Source organism: Mobula hypostoma, chromosome 6 (genome assembly GCF_963921235.1).
Source record: "Mobula hypostoma chromosome 6, sMobHyp1.1, whole genome shotgun sequence".
NCBI lineage: Eukaryota > Metazoa > Chordata > Chondrichthyes > Myliobatiformes > Myliobatidae > Mobula > Mobula hypostoma.
In genome coordinates this window covers 165,791,681-165,810,627 of record NC_086102.1, presented here as the reverse complement: position 1 = coordinate 165,810,627, position 18,947 = coordinate 165,791,681, and the positions used below count along the sequence as shown (strand labels likewise).

General features: G+C 41.7%; 1 protein-coding gene across 1 annotated transcript in view; it reads right to left on the bottom strand.

The window, feature by feature from the left end:
- The window catches only part of dnah9l (dynein, axonemal, heavy polypeptide 9 like), a 317,674-nt gene that overhangs the window by 1,375 nt on the left and 297,352 nt on the right, over positions 1 to 18,947 (bottom strand). The window contains 3 exon segments of the mRNA XM_063052593.1: positions 878 to 905; positions 907 to 991; positions 16,976 to 17,091. Coding sequence (XP_062908663.1) covers positions 878 to 905; positions 907 to 991; positions 16,976 to 17,091 — 229 coding nt within the window.

Below are 18,947 nucleotides of genomic sequence, written 5' to 3'. Positions count from 1 at the left end.
ATAGAAAAAACCCCCTTTATTCCCACTCTTTGCCTCCTGTCAGCCAGTCTATCCATGCCAGTATCTTTGCTGTACTATCAATGGCTCTTAAGCAGCCTTGGGTAGCACCTTCTGAAAATCCAAATATACAACATCTACTGACTCCTTTGTCTATCCTGCCTTTTATTTCCTCAAAAAATCCTCACAGATTTGTCAGGCAAGATTTTCCCTTAAGGAAACCATGCTGACTTTGGCCTGTTAAATCATGTGCGTCCAAGTACCCCAAAATCACATCCTTAAGAATAAACTCCCCCCAACCACTGAAGTCAGGCTAACTGCCACATTTTGCCTTTTGCCTCCACCCCTTCTTGAAGAGTGTATTAAAGTTTGCAGTTTAGTTTGTACACCAGAGCTGTTAAACTTTACCAAAAATTGATAAAATTTTTTTCACATCTGGGCTTAATTAAATCATGGATATTGTTTACATCAATTACTTAAGTAATGAAGTTTACTCTGACTATATTTTAAAGGTATGCAGCTAAGTACATCAGCACCATATGGCATGCAAATTAGAATCTAGGATTGGTTTGAGCTGCTTGAATGGCCACCCATCAGGAAGAGAAGATTTAATAGAAAAATAAAGCAAAGTAATTTTTTAAAAATACGTTAATCAAAGCAGCCATTAAGTCTCAAAGTTTTTCAAAGTAATTATACCACACAGCAGTAAATTAGCAAGATGGAATTTTTAAGAAGATCTTAAAGGATTACACTAACCTTTTAGGATTTTTGTTTGTTACATTGGTCATCTGTTATCCATGACTAAACAAACTCCAAAGTTATAATATGCATAGAGTTAAGATCTCTTGTATGATAGATTGTATTTCCAAATAGAAAATACCTGTAAGGAAAGACTGTGGGTTGAAAAAAACCTGAGATCCAGATTACACTAGGAAGAGACAGATCCTGTGTCCAAATGTCAAGTTCATGGCAGCGCATTAGAAGATCACTGTACCTGCAGAGAATACAAAAGTTCAATAATAGTTTGGGTACCTTTAGCTGTATATTGCATACATGGGGGATATATTAAGTAATAGATTGTGGCAGACCCTGATGGACGACAGTCTTAGAAAGTTTAAGATACTTTAATACCAGAGCCTCTCAACACACAATGATGAAATGCAAACTATAATGGCTTGGATTTAATTGTCTTGTTTTGCAAAGAGACCTTCAGCACAAAACCTGGACCCTTTTGCCCACTGAGTTCACACGAGTTAAACAGCCATTTGCATTAATCCTTTATTCTAGCCAGATTCTTAACTCCCACCCTGAGATTTTACTACTCACTTATACAGTAGAGGCAAGTTATTAGCCAATAAACCTACCAAACTATACATGACTGGAATGTGGAAGGAGACAGAATCACTCAAGCCCACGGTCACAGCAAACATGCACCAGATCAGGACTAAATTTATGCAAATTTAGTTTCACTTCCTTTTTATCAATTTAGTTTTGCCTTGCAGGGTCACTGAAAATACATGCAAATTATTTGTGCACAACTTTGTTTCCTAAATGAAGTTCACTTAAGTAATAAATGCTTAATTTATTCATAATGTATTGCTTTTAAATATATATCGTTATTTTCGTTATTTTTTTTTCTCCAACGGCTTTCTGAGAGGCGGGACTGCGCAGGCGTGTGACGTCGGGCAGTGCAGCGCGGCAGATTTAAAAGGGCAGACATCCTGCTTCGGATTTGATTCGAAGAAGGAGTCTGAGAGTCTGAGTGGGAGTGCCGAGAAAGAGATTTTTGAAATTTTCGTTATTTTTTTTTCTCCAACGGCTTTCTGAGAGGCGGGACTGCGCAGGCGTGTGACGTCGGGCAGTGCAGCGCGGCAGATTTAAAAGGGCAGACATCCTGCTTCGGATTTGATTCGAAGAAGGAGTCTGAGAGTCTGAGTGGGAGTGCCGAGAAAGAGATTTTTGAAATTTTCGTTATTTTTTTTTTCTCCAACGGCTTTCTGAGAGGCGGGACTGCGCAGGCGTGTGACGTCGGGCAGTGCAGCAGATTTAAAAGGAACAAAGCCTCATAGAGCGGGCAGCGTAGTTTGCGGGCGGCGGAGTGAGCCGGGAGCAGAGTGAAGACTTAAGGGCTTCGGCTCAACGGGCTTAGGCGGAAGCGGGCGAGGCGAGGAAGGTTTGACATTCATTTTCTGTTGCTATTTGAGGAGAGGGGCATTATGACTGTGAGGGCAGTTTGCTGTTCTCGGTGTCGGATGTGGGAGGCCCTGGAGTCTCCAAGCCTCCCGGACGTCTACATCTGCGCCAAGTGCATCGAGATGCAGCTCCTAAGGGACCGCGTTACGGAACTGGAGCTGCAGCTCGATGACCTTCGTCTGGTCAGGGAGAGCGAGGAGGTGATAGAGAGGAGTGGAAGGCAGGTGGTCACGCCGGGGCCACGGGAGGCAGACAAGTGGGTCACGGTTAGGAGAGGGAAGGGGAAAAGGCAGGTGATGAGGAGTACCCCGGCGGCTGTGCCCCTTAACAACAGTACTCCTGTTTGAGTACTGTTGGGGGGGACAGCTTACCCGGGGGAAGCGACAGTGGCCCTGCCTCCGGCACAGAGTCTGGCCCTGTAGCTCAGAAGGGTAGGGCAAGGAAGAGGAGGGCAGTTGTGATAGGGGACTCGATAGTAAGGGGGTCAGATAGGCGATTCTGTGGACACAGTCCAGAGACTCGGATGGTAGTTTGCCTCCCTGGTGCCAGGGTCCGGGATATTTCTGATCGTGTCCAAGATATCCTGAAGTGGGAGGGTGAAGAGCCAGAGGTCCTGGTACATATAGGTACCAATGACATAGGTAGGAAAAGGGATGAGGTCCTGAAAGAAGAATATAGGGAGCTAGGAAGGGAGTTGAGAAAAAGGACCGCAAAGGTAGTAATCTCGGGATTACTGCCTGTGCCACGCGACAGTGAGAGTAGGAATGCGATGAGGTGGAGGATAAATGCGTGGCTGAGGGATTGGAGCAGGGGGCAGGGATTCAAGTTTTTGGATCATTGGGACCTCTTTTGGCGTAGGTGTGACCTGTACAAAAAGGACGGGTTACACTTAAATCCTAGGGGGACCAATATCCTGGCAGGGAGATTAGCGGGGGCTACTGAGGTGACTTTAAACTAGAATGGTTGGGGGGTGGGAATCAAATTAAAGCGGCAAGGTGTGAGGAGGTTAGTTCACAACAGAGGGATGGGAACCAGTGCAGAGAGACAGAGGAGTGTAAAGTGAGCGTAGAAGCAAAAAGTACAAAGGGGAAAAGTAAAAGTGGCAGGCCGACAAATCCAGGGCAAGCATTAAAAAGGGCTAAGAGAGTTGTAAAAGAGCGCCTGAAGGCTTTATGTGTCAATGCAAGGAGCATTCGTAATAAGGTGGATGAATTGAAAGTGCAGATTGTTATTAATGATTATGATATAGTTGGGATCACAGAGACATGGCTCCAGGGTGACCAGGGATGGGAGCTCAACGTTCAGGGATATTCAATATTCAGGAGGGATAGACACGAAGGAAGGGGAGGTGGGGTGGCGTTGCTGGTTAAAAAAGAGATTAACGCAATAGAAAGGAAGGACATAAGCCGGGAAGATGTGGAATCGATATGGGTAGAGCTGCGTAACACTAAGGGGCAGAAGACGCTGCTGGGAGTTGTGTACAGGCCACCTAACAGTAGTAGTGAGGTCGGAGATGGTATTAAACAGGAAATTAGAAATGTGTGCAATAAAGGAACAGCAGTTATAATGGGTGACTTCAATCTACATGTAGACTGGGTGAACCAAATTGGTAAAGGTGCTGAGGAAGAGGATTTCTTGGAATGTATGCGGGATGGTTTTTTGAACCAACATGTCGAGGAACCGACTAGAGAGCAGGCTATTCTGGACTGGGTTTTGAGCAATGAGGAAGGGTTAATTAGCGATCTTGTCGTGAGAGGCCCCTTGGGTAAGAGTGACCATAATATGGTGGAATTCTTCATTAACATGGAGAGTGACGTAGTTAATTCAGAAACAAAGGTTCTGAACTTAAAGAGGGGTAACTTTGAAGGTATGAGACATGAATTAGCTAAGATAGACTGGCAAATGACACTTCAAGGATTGACGGTGGATATGCAATGGCAGGCATTTAAAGGTTGCATGGATGAACTACAACAATTGTTCATCCCAGTTTGGCAAAAGAATAAATCAAGGAAGGTAGTGCACCCGTGGCTGACAAGAGAAATTAGGGATAGTATCAATTCCAAAGAAGTAGCATACAAATTAGCCAGAGAAAGTGGCTCACCTGAGGACTGGGAGAAATTCAGAGTTCAGCAGAGGAGGACAAAGGGCTTAATTAGGAAGGGGAAAAAAGATTATGAGAGAAAACTGGCAGAGAACATAAAAACGGACTGTAAAAGCTTTTATAGATATGTAAAAAGGAAAAGACTGATAAAGACAAATGTAGGTCCCCTGCAAACAGAAACAGGTGAATTGATTATGGGGAGCAAGGACATGGCAGACCAATTGAATAATTACTTTGGTTCTGTCTTCACTAAGGAGGACATAAATAATCTTCCAGAAATAGTAAGGGACAGAGGGTCCAGTGAGATGGAGGAACTGAGCGAAATACATGTTAGTAGGGAAGTGGTGTTAGGTAAATTGAAGGGATTGAAGGCAGATAAATCCCCAGGGCCAGATGGTCTGCATCCCAGAGTGCTTAAGGAAGTGGCCCAAGAAATAGTGGATGCATTAGTGATAATTTTTCAAAACTCGTTAGATTCTGGACTAGTTCCTGAGGATTGGAGGGTGGCTAATGTAACCCCACTTTTTAAAAAAGGAGGGAGAGAGAAACCGGGGAATTATAGGCCGGTTAGCCTAACGTCGGTGGTGGGGAAACTGCTGGAGTCAGTTATCAAGGATGTGATAACAGCACATTTGGAAAGCGGTGAAATGATCGGACAAAGTCAGCATGGATTTGTGAAAGGAAAATCATGTCTGACGAATCTCATAGAATTTTTTGAGGATGTAACTAGTAGAGTGGATAGGGGAGAACCAGTGGATGTGGTATATTTGGATTTTCAAAAGGCTTTTGACAAGGTCCCACACAGGAGATTAGTGTGCAAACTTAAAGCACATGGTATTGGGGGTAAGGTATTGGTGTGGGTGGAGAATTGGTTAGCAGACAGGAAGCAAAGAGTGGGAATAAACGGGACCTTTTCAGAATGGCAGGCGGTGACTAGTGGGGTACCGCAAGGCTCAGTGCTGGGACCCCAGTTGTTTACAATATATATTAATGACTTGGATGAGGGAATTAAATGCAGCATCTCCAAGTTTGCGGATGACACGAAGCTGGGTGGCAGTGTTAGCAGTGAGGAGGATGCTAAGAGGATGCAGGGTGACTTGGATAGGTTGGGTGAGTGGGCAAACTCATGGCAGATGCAATTTAATGTGGATAAATGTGAAGTTATCCACTTTGGTGGCAAAAATAGGAAAACAGATTATTATCTGAATGGTGGCCGATTAGGAAAAGGGGAGGTGCAACGAGACCTGGGTGTCATTATACACCAGTCATTGAAAGTGGGCATGCAGGTACAGCAGGCGGTGAAAAAGGCGAACGGTATGCTGGCATTTATAGCGAGAGGATTCGAGTACAGGAGCAGGGAGGTACTACTGCAGTTGTACAAGGCCTTGGTGAGACCACACCTGGAGTATTGTGTGCAGTTTTGGTCCCCTAATCTGAGGAAAGACATCCTTGCCATAGAGGGAGTACAAAGAAGGTTCACCAGATTGATTCCTGGGATGGCAGGTCTTTCATATGAAGAAAGACTGGATGAACTGGGCTTGTACTCGTTGGAATTTAGAAGATTGAGGGGGGATCTGATTGAAACGTATAAGATCCTAAAGGGATTGGACAGGCTAGATGCGGGAAGATTGTTCCCGATGTTGGGGAGGTCTAGAACGAGGGGTCACAGTTTGAGGATAGAGGGGAAGCCTTTTAGGACCGAGGTTAGGAAAAACTTCTTCACACAGAGAGTGGTGAATCTGTGGAATTCTCTGCCACAGCAAACTGTTGAGGCCAGTTCATTAGCTATGTTTAAAAGGAAGTTAGATATGGCCCTTGTGGCTACAGGGGTCACGGGGTATGGAGGGAAGGCTGGGTTCTGAGTTGGATGATCAGCCATGATCATAATAAATGGCGGTGCAGGCTCGAAGGGCCGAATGGCCTACTCCTGCACCTATTTTCTATGTTTCTATGTTTCTATATCCTCACCTGTATCCCAACAACCTATGTAACTGTCTTTCTAGAAGGGAAGCCTGATATATGTAAGATAGCTCAAACCAGTGAAAGTGCAAAGTTACCAGCAGAAACCATTTTACTCATTAAATCTTGCATTGTTGTGGCAAATTATTAGCAAAAGGCTTGATAGTCATTTCCTTGTACCTTCATGATTTAATTCTGAGAGTGAACTAATTAAACAAACCCCAAGCGGTATCCTCATGTTAACTTAAAACTTCAAGTAAGCAACAAGTTGCTATTTCCAATTGTAAATTTTATATTTTTTGAAAGTACAATATCTGCTCTTTCAAACAATTCAATTATGTTTTGGCTGAACAGGACAGATGCTTCAGCTCATGAAGTCTGCACAAATTACGATGCCAATCTAATCACATCTTGCACAAGATCCATCTCGCTCTATTCCCTGCCTCTTCATGTGTCCAGCTAAATGCTTCTTAAATGTCACTATCATATCTGCATCTACCATTGTCCCTCAGTGGAAAACTGAAGCTTGCCTCAAATCACCTTTAAGCTTTGCCTTTCTCTCTGGATCCCCACACCCTTTAGTATTTGATACTTTTAATCTGGGACAAGGGTTATAATCATCTATGCTCCCTTTTTACATACTTCCTGGAGGTCACTCCTCACCTTCTTACACTGCAGTGAAAACAATCTAAGTTTGTCCATCCTGTCCTTATAGCAAATACTGTTAAATCCAGGCGACATGAAATCCTTCCTTTAATGTGGTGACCAGAACGGAACACAACACTTCAAATGTTTGACTGACCATTTCTACAGATGCTGCCCGATCTGCTGAGTTCCTCCAGCGTGTTGTGAGTGTTGCTTTGACCCCAGCATCTGCAGAGTATTTTGTGTTTACACTCCCAAGTATAATCTAACCTGAGATTTATACAATTGTAACATGACTTGCCAAATGTTTATGAAGGCAAGGATGCTGTACACCTTCTGCACCACCCCATCCACAAAACCAAAGAGCTAATTGTTGGCTACAGCAGGAAGGAGGTAGTCCATCAGCCAGTCCTCATTAGGGGAATGGAGGTAGGGAGGGTCAGAAGCTCTAAATTCCTTGCTATTAACATATCAGAGGATCTATCCTGGGGCCAGCATGTAGGTGTCAGCACAACAGCACCTCTATTAGAAGTTTGTAGATTCAGTATGTCACCATAAACTGACACTAGATGGCCAGGAACAGAAAGGCGTGGACACAGCCCAGTCCATTACTGGGAAAGCCCTCCCCACTACTGAGTATATTTGCCACGAGAAAGCAGCACCCTCACCATCCAGGCCGTACCGTCGCCTTGCTATTACCATTGGGCAGGAGGTACAAAAGCCTTTGGTCCCACATCCCTATGCTCAGGAACAGTTACTACCTTACAACCATCAGGCTCCTGAACTGGTGTGAACAACTTCAATCACGACTACTCTGAGCTGAACATGCTCACTTTCAAGGCTCTACAGTTCATGTTCAGCATTTTTAAAATTTGCACATTTTGTCGTCTTTGGCACCTTGGTTGTTTCTCAATAACAGTTTATTGTTTAAAATAAATTCTGTTTTCCTGTAAATGCAAGAAAATGAATCTGAAAGTTTATAGTAGCATATGTGTACAGTACTTTGATGATAGATTTACTTTGAATTATGTTGCCATTTTCAGAGAACTATAGCCTTATACCTCCCTCTACATCAACATGTAAGGGACCTGCCATATACTGTGTATTTTAGCCTTGCATTGTGTGAAGTGGTGCCTCCCAAAATGCACCACTTCACAATTGTCCACATAAAATTCCACCTGACATCTCTCCACCTCAAGTTTCAACTTTCATATTTATTTTACTTCATAGGAGAAGATGGAGTTACCTCGTCAAAGGGTACTACAGCACAGAAAGAGTCCTTTTGGTCCATCCATTCTGTGCCAAACTGTTCTTCTGCCGAGTGCCATCAGCATGCACCTGGACGGCAGCCCTCCATAACCTCCCAACCATGCACTTACCCAAATTTCTGTTAAATAGTGAAATTCAACCCACACCCTTCTACTCGTTCCACACTATCATCACCCACTGAGGGAAGAAGTTACCCATCAGGGGTCCATTAAATAGTTCACCTTTCACCCTTAATCTATGACCTCTGTAAAAAGCTTTCTTGAATTTACCCTATATATACCCCTCAATTTTGTATAATCCAACTAAATCTCCCCTCATTCTCAGAGGAATAACTTTCTTTTAGGTAGGTGACCAGAACTACATACAATACTCCAAATTGGGCTTCACCAACATCTTAGGCAAATTCTAACTAAAATCCCAACTCCTGTACTCAATATTTTATGAATGCCAATGTGCCAAAAGCTTTCTTTGTGTCCCCATCTATGTGGGACACTACTTTCAAGGAATTATGGAGCTGTATTCCCAGACCCCTTTGACCTACCACACTCCTCAGTACCCTACTGTTCATTGTGTAAGTCCTCCCTCACACTTGTCTCTATTAAATTCCGTCTGCTGTTTTCCCCTGGTCCAGATCCCGCTGCAAGCTTTGTTAGCTTTCCTTGCTGTCCACTGCACCCTCAGTCTTGGTGGGTCCTCTGCAAATTTGTTGATCCCATTTACCACGTTATCATTCAGATCATTTATATAGATGACGAACAAGACTCCGCATCAACCCCAGTGGCACACCACTAGTCAGAGAGGCAACTATCATCTACCATTTTTTCTGGCTTCTATGAAGCAAATGTCAAATCCAATTTACTACCTCACTCCAAATGCCAAGTAACTGTATCTTGACCAGCCTCCCATGCGGGACTTTGTCAAAGGCCTTGCTAAAGTCGATGTGGCAACATCCAATCAAGAGAAAATCTGCAGATGCTGGAAATCCAAACAACACACACAAAATGCTGGAGGAACTCAGCAGGCCAGGCAGCATCTATATAAAAAAAAGTACAGTTGACATTTCAGGCCAAAACCCTTCAGCAGGACCGGAGGAAAAAAAAGCTGAGGAGTAGATTTAAAAGGTGGGGGGAGGGGAGAGAGAACCACCAGGTGATAAGTGAAACCTGGAGGGGGAGAGATGAAGTAAAGAGCTGGGAAGTTGATTGGTGAAAGAGACTGAAGGCCATGGATGGACATATGGGAATGGGGAGTGGAATTAAATTGCTTTTCCTTCATTTGCCTCAAAAAACTCTAAAATTGATGATCCATTCTGTTGTATACATGATAGGTATTGGCATATAGCAAACTAACAGCTCAACAGATGAAATAAAAATTGCTAGTGAATAGTACTACGGTGTGGGAGAAGACCATATTGTGCATGTGGTGAAGCCTCTCGCAGTGACTACAGTTGTACATGTCGGATGAAGATAACTAAACGTTCTGCTTTATGACTGTTGCTGGGCTTACCACAATGATTGCAGCAGTTTCTCCACAAGCAGAGGCTAAAGGCAGGTTTCTTCACAGTTATTTTGCCAAGGCTGAATTGCACCTGGTCTTGCTCAAACTTGCTGCATTGAATCTTTGGCCTCTCCCTTTCACAAGCTGCTGAAATGGACAATGTTGTAGAGCAGCAGTTTGATCTGCACACTGCACAGTTCCAGTGATGGGGTTTCATATATATTCCTAAATGAATGTGCTGTCTGTGGAGCTTTGTATGTTTTCCCTGAAACTGTATGGGCTTCTGCTGGGTACATCAGTTTCTTCCACTCCAGTAGGTTAACCAACTCCTGGAAACGATCTCTTAATATACACTCAGTGGCCACTTTATTAGGTACTTCATGCACCTACTAAAATGGCCACTGATGTATGTTCATGGTCATCTTCTACTGTTGTCCATCCGCTTCAAAATTCAATGTGTTGTGCATTCAGAGATGCTCTTCACAGCACTGTTGTAATGCTTGGTTATTTGAGTGACTGTCACCTTCCTGCTATCTTGAACCAGTCTGGCCAGTCTCTTCTGTCCTCTCTCAATAACAAGGCGTTATGCCCACAGAACTGCTGTTCGCTGCATGTTTTTTGTTTTCACACCACTCTCTAAATGCTGGAGACCGTTGTGCATGAAAATCCCAGAAATCAAGAGTTTCTGAGATCATCAAACTACCCCGCCTGGCACCAACAATCATTCCATAGTTTGCAGATGACACGAAGATACTGTAGGTGGAGGGTAGGTAGTTTTGAAGAAATAGGAGGCTACAGAAGGACTTGAACAGATTGGGAGAATGGGCAAAGAAATAGATTGAATACAGTGTCGGGAAGTGTATGGTCATGCACCTTGGTAGAAGAAATGAAAGGGTAGTCTATTTTCTAAGTGGAGTGAAAATACAAAAAAAAAGAGGTGTAAAGGGATTTAGGAGTCCTTGTGCTGGATTCCCTAAAGATTAATTTGAGTCGGTGTTGAGGAAGGCAAACACAATGTTAGCATTCATTTCAAGAGGAGTAGAATATAAAAGCTAGAATGTAATGTTGAGACTTTATAAAGCACCAGTGAGGCCCCACTTGGAGAATTGTGAGCAGTTTTGGGTCCCTTACCTTAGAAAGGATATGGCTGAAATTAGGGGGGGTTCAAAGGAGGTTCACAAAAATGATTCCAGGATTGAATGGCTTGTAATATGAAGAGCACTTGATGGCTCTGGGCCTGTATTCACTGGAATTTAGAAGAATGAGGGCTGACCTCATATGAAATATTTCCTCATAGCAGAGGGTATAGGTTTAATGGGGATCCAAGTATTCATCATTATCTGCATCTTAACATTAACAGCTGTTAAGTGATCTCAGTGACAGGTTGATCTTGACAAGTTACACATTCTGAAACCAAATAGTTTAACAGATTAATTCATATTTCCTTTTTGTTTGGGCCACCTATTTCCATGTTCTCCACTAACATGTTCTCAATGCTTCTAGTTCTGTGCACACGGGGACAGTAAGGACAAGGAACATTCTTGATTTATCTCAGCTGAGAGTATGTCTCACCACTTTGATGTTGAGTGGTTTCAAGCAATGAGTGCACAGATGGAATTGACTCACTGTTCCAGAGCTGTTACTTTAAAAACAATACTTTTAAATGTACAGTTGACAAGCTGACTCATACTAGTTCTCATTAGGAATTTCATATGCATCATGCTAAGAGAACAGTGCTCCATTATGTAGTTAAGTGTGCATGCATGAGCTCTGCCTTTCCCTTTCAATAACATATATAGCAAAGGAGCAGCTGGCACTCAGCTGCTGTGAAAAGATTCAATGCTCACTGTAGTGCAACACAGAATCAACACTCAAGATGGGAGGTGGTTTTGTGTGGGGTTTTGCAGATATAACGCAGACTTACTGGTTCTAATTGAGTACTTGAGAATTTCTAAGTTAAGCAATTAGCACGGGCTGAACTTGCCTCAGGTACAAGTCCACCTCATGTCATCAGTCAGCAAAAATCAAGCACACTAACTGATTTGAGAATGCTGGTCTGGTTATCAGCGCCTGCTGTGAATGTTGTTGCCTGATGTTCGGCAACAACAGTCTGTAAGATCTAGCTTCCGTTCATATTCTGCTGCTGTTACTGAAGGAAACCATTTTGCTCCTCTCAGAATGATGGGGGGCTGAGGGGAAGAGTATCAGGTATAATTCAGTGATAACAGTCTCAGATGGTGCAAGTCACATTCCAGGCACATGAACATAAAATATAGATTGATACTCCATTGTATCAACTGTGTTCCTGAAGCCACTGTTGATCAGATTTGGCATAAAACTAAACTTAATTGTGTGCTAATGGATGGTGTTGTGAGGAATTGTCCCAGTTAGACGTCAATCTCTCACCAACTGTCAACATCAGCTACTCCTAATAATGTCACTTTATGCTACTGCATTCAAACTGACCTACATTTCCTACATTCTAAAACCAGTATTTTGGGTTATAAAGAAAACTAAAGTTATTGTTTGCCCAAAACATCGACTGTTTATTCATTTCCAAGCATGCTGCCTGACCTGAGTTTCTCCAGCATTCTGTGTGTGTTGCTAAGATTATTAAAATCTTTATTTCTCGTTAGTCTGACCCAGTAAAAACGAATTTTATTCCTTATCTTTCTTCAAGTGCAACCATATATTTTGATATTTACTTTAAAAAAATTGGTATCAATCCCCACCCGCTGTACCAGCTCTTTCTTGCCAACCCAACCCCCCAAATCCCCAGCCCTAGCGTGCAAGACCAGAGCATCTTGGAGCTGAAGGTTCAGAGTAGAGACTCTTTTTTAACATGGTGTCATTTTTAAAATGAGAATTATGCCAACATAAATATCTGAATTATTTCTTCAAATATCATTGCTTACCACAGGTGTACCACTAAACTTCCCATTCATTTAATTACTTTCTTTTCCAATCAAACCCTTTTCTCTTGTTTATCATCGCTGGTGCAGTACTGTGGTTTCAAGCTGAATTACGTCTGATTTGCTACAATTTATCTGTCAGATCTTCAATGGCTTAACTATGTGTCCATTAGAAACTCATTGTTCACTCTTTAAATTAAGCACCTATACAGACTTTATGGTGTGTGCTCCAAAAACAGAGGGATAAATTTTATTCTTAGCATGTGCATCAATTGTACTTCATCTCCATATAATGTGACACATCCACATCAACAATTAAATATTTATGTCAGCATATAAGGTTTACTTAAAGCTAAATGCAATTTTTCAGGTATGAAATGCTGAAGGATTAAAAGACTTGACACTGGTTATAACGCAATAAAATCTCAAATTGAGAAAAATATTAAAGGCTTACAGGATACCAGAGGAACATTCTGTTCTCTGTTCCCTTTCTGAATAGTGATATTTATTACAGTTTCAAGGATGTGCTATTTAAATATGGAGGAGGACAGGCCAGGCGAAAGTATGATGCTGTTCACACATGCTGCACTTTGTTTTTGGATAACGTGATTTTGGTCATTGGATTCCAGACCAGGAGATGTATTTTTCAGCACAGCTATATAAGACAAACTGATTTCACACAAAAAAAACACGGAATGATTTTTGCAAACTCCCAACGATGAACTCCAGGAAACCAGGACTGAAAATTGCATTTGATTTTTAATTTGAAGCAACGTACAGGACTTGACCTGAAACATTGACTGTTTATTCATTTCTATGGATACTGCCTGACCTGCTGAGTTCCTCCAGCATTCTGTGTGTGTTGCTCTGGCTTTCCAGCATCTGCAGAATCTCGTGTTTTTAATTTGAAGGCTGCTTTTGGGTGTATTGATTTTCTCAAGGCAACCAATCTTGCATTGACATTATAAAAACAGGATTAGTGTTGAGTCTGCTGGGAGCATTGGGAAATCAGGTGCTGCAGTCCACTCAGCCCCATGTTCACCAGGCATTGTTGAAACCCTGTCTACTTCTCACTACTGATTTCCCAGCTCTTCTTTGTTCTCGCTCTTTATTATAATGTTGGTAGAGGTTATTGTGGCTTTACCCTCCGATTAATAAAGATACCTTAAAATAATTTCAAAGTAAGCGGTATGCCAATAGATTGATGCAGCTCCACATAGCAATGTGTGGAAACACAGAACTTTGAAAAGTAGGAGTAAGACTTAGCCACTTCAGCCTGCTCCACCATTCAAATCAAACATACTTGATCCTACATCTCAATGCTGTGCCCCCACTTTTCTCATACCCCTCGATGCAATTATGTTTTTGGGAAATAAAGCAAAAGGCTAGGGAAATAGTGCAACATGCTCTTCAATTTTACACACTTAGATGGGACTTTATTAACTGCCTTCTAAACACCATCCATTGTTTTTCATTTGTTCCACCAACTAAATCCATAATTGTCCCAAAATTCCTCAGCGATTCACAAATCTCTACGACAACTCAAGTAGGCAATATTGTGTGAATAATGCACCTCATAACAAACATCCTGCTTTGGATGTTCAAGGCAGTTCCTTTGTTGCTACTGGACCACGTTTGGACCTGGCTGCCCAGCATCATCACAGGAGCACAATGAACTCTGAGAGTACATTTCAATGAAATGGTCTACCTTCTTCTCAAGGCAGTAAGGGATAGATATCTTCAGCTTTGCCTTTGTTCCCCGGGGAAAAAAGAAACTCAAAGAGATTCAAATCAATCCCCAAAGCTTGTCCAGTAGTTGTTTTTTTTTGGGTCCCCTTTATTTTAGAGAATTTTTTTTTTTTTGGAAACTATGACCTCTACCAGCTGGAAGGACCTAGAAATTGCCTTCCAAGCCACACACCACCCTAACCTAGAAATATTACCATAGTGCCTTCATTCCTGCTGGGTCACAATCCTGCTGAGTTCTCGCCCTAACCACTGTGGAGGTACCCACTCCTCAGTGCAAAGGTTCAAGAAGGCAGCTCATCACCTCCTTCTCAAGGGCAGTTAAATGCTGACTGAGCCTGTGAGGTCGACATCCCTTGAGTGAATGTGAAAAAATACCCTAACGTAGTTACACAGAATTTATCTGTAATGAAATGCACAAGACTAAATTGCAACTTAAAAATTGAAAACAATATTTGCCTTATTGCCACAATAAAATATGGGTCGAAAAATACAATTCAATTACATTCACATAACAGTCAAGTTTTCTCTTATTCACACTAACAATGTCACCAGAAGACTGGATGGTGTCATTACCACAATAATGTAGAATGACTTGAGGATATAGCAAGTGATTTCACAAGGCAGTTTTCAATCTGCCATCAGTGCATGAAATGTGATTTGTAGAAGGTAGCCAGTTTCAGGGAAAGCTGAAGTATGCCTCATAACGTTTAGACAAGATTGTTTTTCGACTTCACACTCCAATCTCTGGGTTGTACAGCATTCACTAAACAGCTTCATGTACTGATGTTTTTAAAAGAATAATTATATTTGTAAATTATTTTGTCTTCTAAAGGTTATATACTGCAAGTACAGACTATTTGCAGTATCAGTTCTGTCTTACAGAAGAAATGGTGTTAATGATAAGTGGGTCTATTTATAGTGCGAAATCTCAGCCTGTGCTTAAAATGATTGAGCCCTGGCAGATCGCATGCTTGATATAATTGGCATACAACAGTGGCTAGTCTAAATTGTACTTGATTATTAATCAAAGTATCCTGAGAGAACCAGATTTTATTATTGCATTGCTGATCTCTCAAACTGTTGCCTTTCCTCGTCCACAGTCATTTCTGACAATGGAGACAATGTAAATGAAAACATCTTTAGAAATGTAAAACTGATGGTCAGGGCTGAGTATATTTGTGTACAGAATCTGTCATCAGTTTTCAACTTTTGCATCAGTCAACAGCTTAGCCACATTTGTATTCAGAATCTGCAAACCATCTTGAAAACGTAATTTATCATACCCATTATTTTATTCTATATCTGTAGTCATAGGAGAGTACAGTACAGAAACAGGCCCTTTGGCCCATCCAGTCTGTGACAAACCATTTAAACTGCCTACTCCCATCGACCTGCACCGGGGGCCACAGCCCTCCCATCCATGTACCAATCCAAATTTTTCTCAAACATTGGAATTGAGCTTGCATGCATCAAGTTTGGGAGTTATTCAGTTTTGTAAATGCTGTACATTAATTCACTTCTGGATCTCAGATCACATAAAAAGTAACTTTTAAATGGAGCTTTGTATTTTGCAATAATTATATCATAGAAAATTTCAAATATTTTGTATTCATTCAGAAATTTGTTATAATCTGATGAAGACTACAATTGTTGCTTTTATTGAGGCCTGAATTTTATTAGAACCTGAGTTAACGGCCTTGCTTGTATAAAACAAAATCTTGCAGAGTTATGTCAGAATCCAGCTATCATTTGGTGAAGGTTCACAAGTAAGAACTCCAGAAATTGACATTCATACTAGTGGTTTCACCATTAACAGATTGTGCAAAATTACTTTATCCATCTCAAATTCAAAGGCAACTAAGCTAAGTTTTCAATTTAGCATTTCCTCAACTTGAATTTTTTTTTTGGATAGAAACTCTTTTGTTTGCAAAAGAAATAAAAATGTACAATTGATATTTATCATAAATTCACCCAGAAAGGATTTATTTATCATATCTCCTTATCATATTGCGCAGCCTCCAAAGAAAAAAACACTTGATTGAACTGAATGTCTTTTTTTCCCTATAGTGCACAATTACTTGTTTTCTATAAATTTCAATCTCTCCCCTTTTTCCATACGTGCCCAACATCAGCATTGGCATGTCAAGATAGTACAAAAAAAACACAGGCAAATGGATTATTTTGCAAGGAAAATGATAAAATATTGGTACAGAAATTAACCAAAGGCTGCACAGTATAATTTTCGTAGTTATTATTTAGTGGGGTAAATGCTGCCGTATTGCATGCTGTCATGCACATGAGCACACAAAGTCTTCATTTAGAGTGGATAAGACATTTTCTATTATGACTACTATTAAACATGATTCCTTGCTTGCATTTCTCATACCATAGTGATCCCTGGAGACTCGTTATACATTATGCAAGTAGATACCGAATGGTTTGTGACTAACAGATCACTGTGATGCATAATAGCTACATCAAAACACTGTCGTACTTTGTGGGGGTGGGGGGGTGTTGGAAATATCGTTGTAAATATCCCAATAAAAATACCAAGCAACACTAATTTCCATACAAGAAATACTAGTAATTCAAGTGGAATCTTGACAGACAGAATGCCATGTACAAACTATTTGTGTCTTGACATGTTACTTACCACTGTGCAAGACTGTACACTGATGGATATGCCAGCTTGGTCCAGGTGTCAGGAACATTATCAAAGAAAAGTGCTGTTTGCAGTAGCTCCATCTCGGATGAAATTGCTAACTCACCCTAACAAAAGCAAGGAGGAATGAAGTTTGCACGTGATAAATAACCTAGCCCTTACAAAAAGGCTTTTGCAAAAACTACAAAAAGTAGAAAATTATATACTTTACGTACAAGAATTTTTAAAACCTGCAGTTTGTGCAAAATAGATTGTGCTACCATATTGAACTCAGATGACCGATGTCAAGAGACCTTTGGAATTAAGACAGCAATTTGCTTTGCTAGTTTTGACAAAGAATGGGATTAGATGCACAGATTAATGAGGATGTGATTTAAACTTTGATTTAATCAGAAAAATAATAAATTTATGTACAATGGAAACAACCAAAGCATCAGTGGATTATACCATCTTGGGTTGCGTCATTCTGTTCAGTCCTCATCTTTCTTTAGATCATTTTATGAACATTAGCAAGCAATTAAAAAAACTTTTAATTTTTACTAATTACAGTGAAACAGCTGTAATGCTCTGGAATTGCACAATAAACTTAGAAAGCAAATATTTTGTTCCTGGTTAGAATTACCAAGGAAGTTTTTGGACTAGTGTTCAGTCTGTTTCATAGGTCAAAGTGAAGGCTTAAGTTGTGCATTTGACTGACACTCTCACTTCACCTGAAAGTGCATTGACAATCTTGAAATAACTAGGCAAACAACAGGAATTCTGCAGATGCTGGAAATTCAAGCAACACACACCAAAGTTGCTGGTGAACGCAGCAGGCCAGGCAGCATCTCTAGGAAGAGGTACAGTCGATGTTTCAGGCCAAAACTCTTCGTCAGGACTAACTGAAGGAAGAGTGAGTAAGGGATTTGAAAGTTGGAGGGGGAGGGCGAGATACAAAATGATAGGAGAAGACAGGAGAGGGAGGGATGGAGCCAAGAGCTGGACAGGTGATAGGCAAAAGGGATACGAGAGGATCATGGGACAGGAGGTCTGGGAAGAAAGACAAGGGGGGGGGACCCAGAGGATGGGCAAGGGGTATATTCAGAGGGACAGAGGGAGAAAAAGGAGAGTGAGAGAAAGAATGTGTGTATAAAAATAAGTAACAGATGGGGTACGAGAGGGAGGTGGGGCATTAGCGGAAGTGAGAGAAGTCGATGTTCATGTTATCAGGTTGGAGGCTACCCAGACGGAATATAAGGTGTTGTTCCTCCAACCTGAGTGTGGCTTCATCTTTACAGTAGAGGAGGCCGTGGATAGACATGTCAGAATGGGAATGGGATGTGGAATTAAAATGTGTGGCCACTGGGAGATCCTGCTTTCTCTAGCGGACAGAGCGTAGATGTTCAGCAAAGCGGTCTCCCAGTCTGCGTCGGGTCTCGCCAATATATAAAAGGCCACATCGGGAGCACCGGATGCAGTATATCACCCCAGTCGACTCACAGGTGAAGTGTTGCCTCACCTGGAAGGACTGTTTGGGGCCCCGAATGGTGGTAAGGGAGGAAGTGTAAGGGCATGTGTAGCACTTGTTCCGCTTACACAGATAAGTGTCTTCCTAGAGATGCTGCCTTGAAATAACTAGCACTGCCACTGGAGCCCCTTTGAATGCACTAATCTGGGCACTATGAAACTGCAGTGAGTCCATTTGCAAAATCAACAGAAAATGCATGTAAACTAGCTATGAAACATTTGTTGCCTAATCAGTGGTTAAAAGTTTGTTGACACTCCAGAGAAAGGTAGGTGATCTGTATTTAAACTTACGCCTATTTGAAGCCAGAAGTGCAAGTGTACCTCCTGGTTGTGCAACCATCCTGTCGGTGAGCACAGACTGATTGCCAGATTTTGGTAAGGTTCACACAAGCTGGCCACATTCAATTACCGACCTAGCAGGTAGCAGGTAGGGAAGGCAACAGGCAAACTAAAAGGG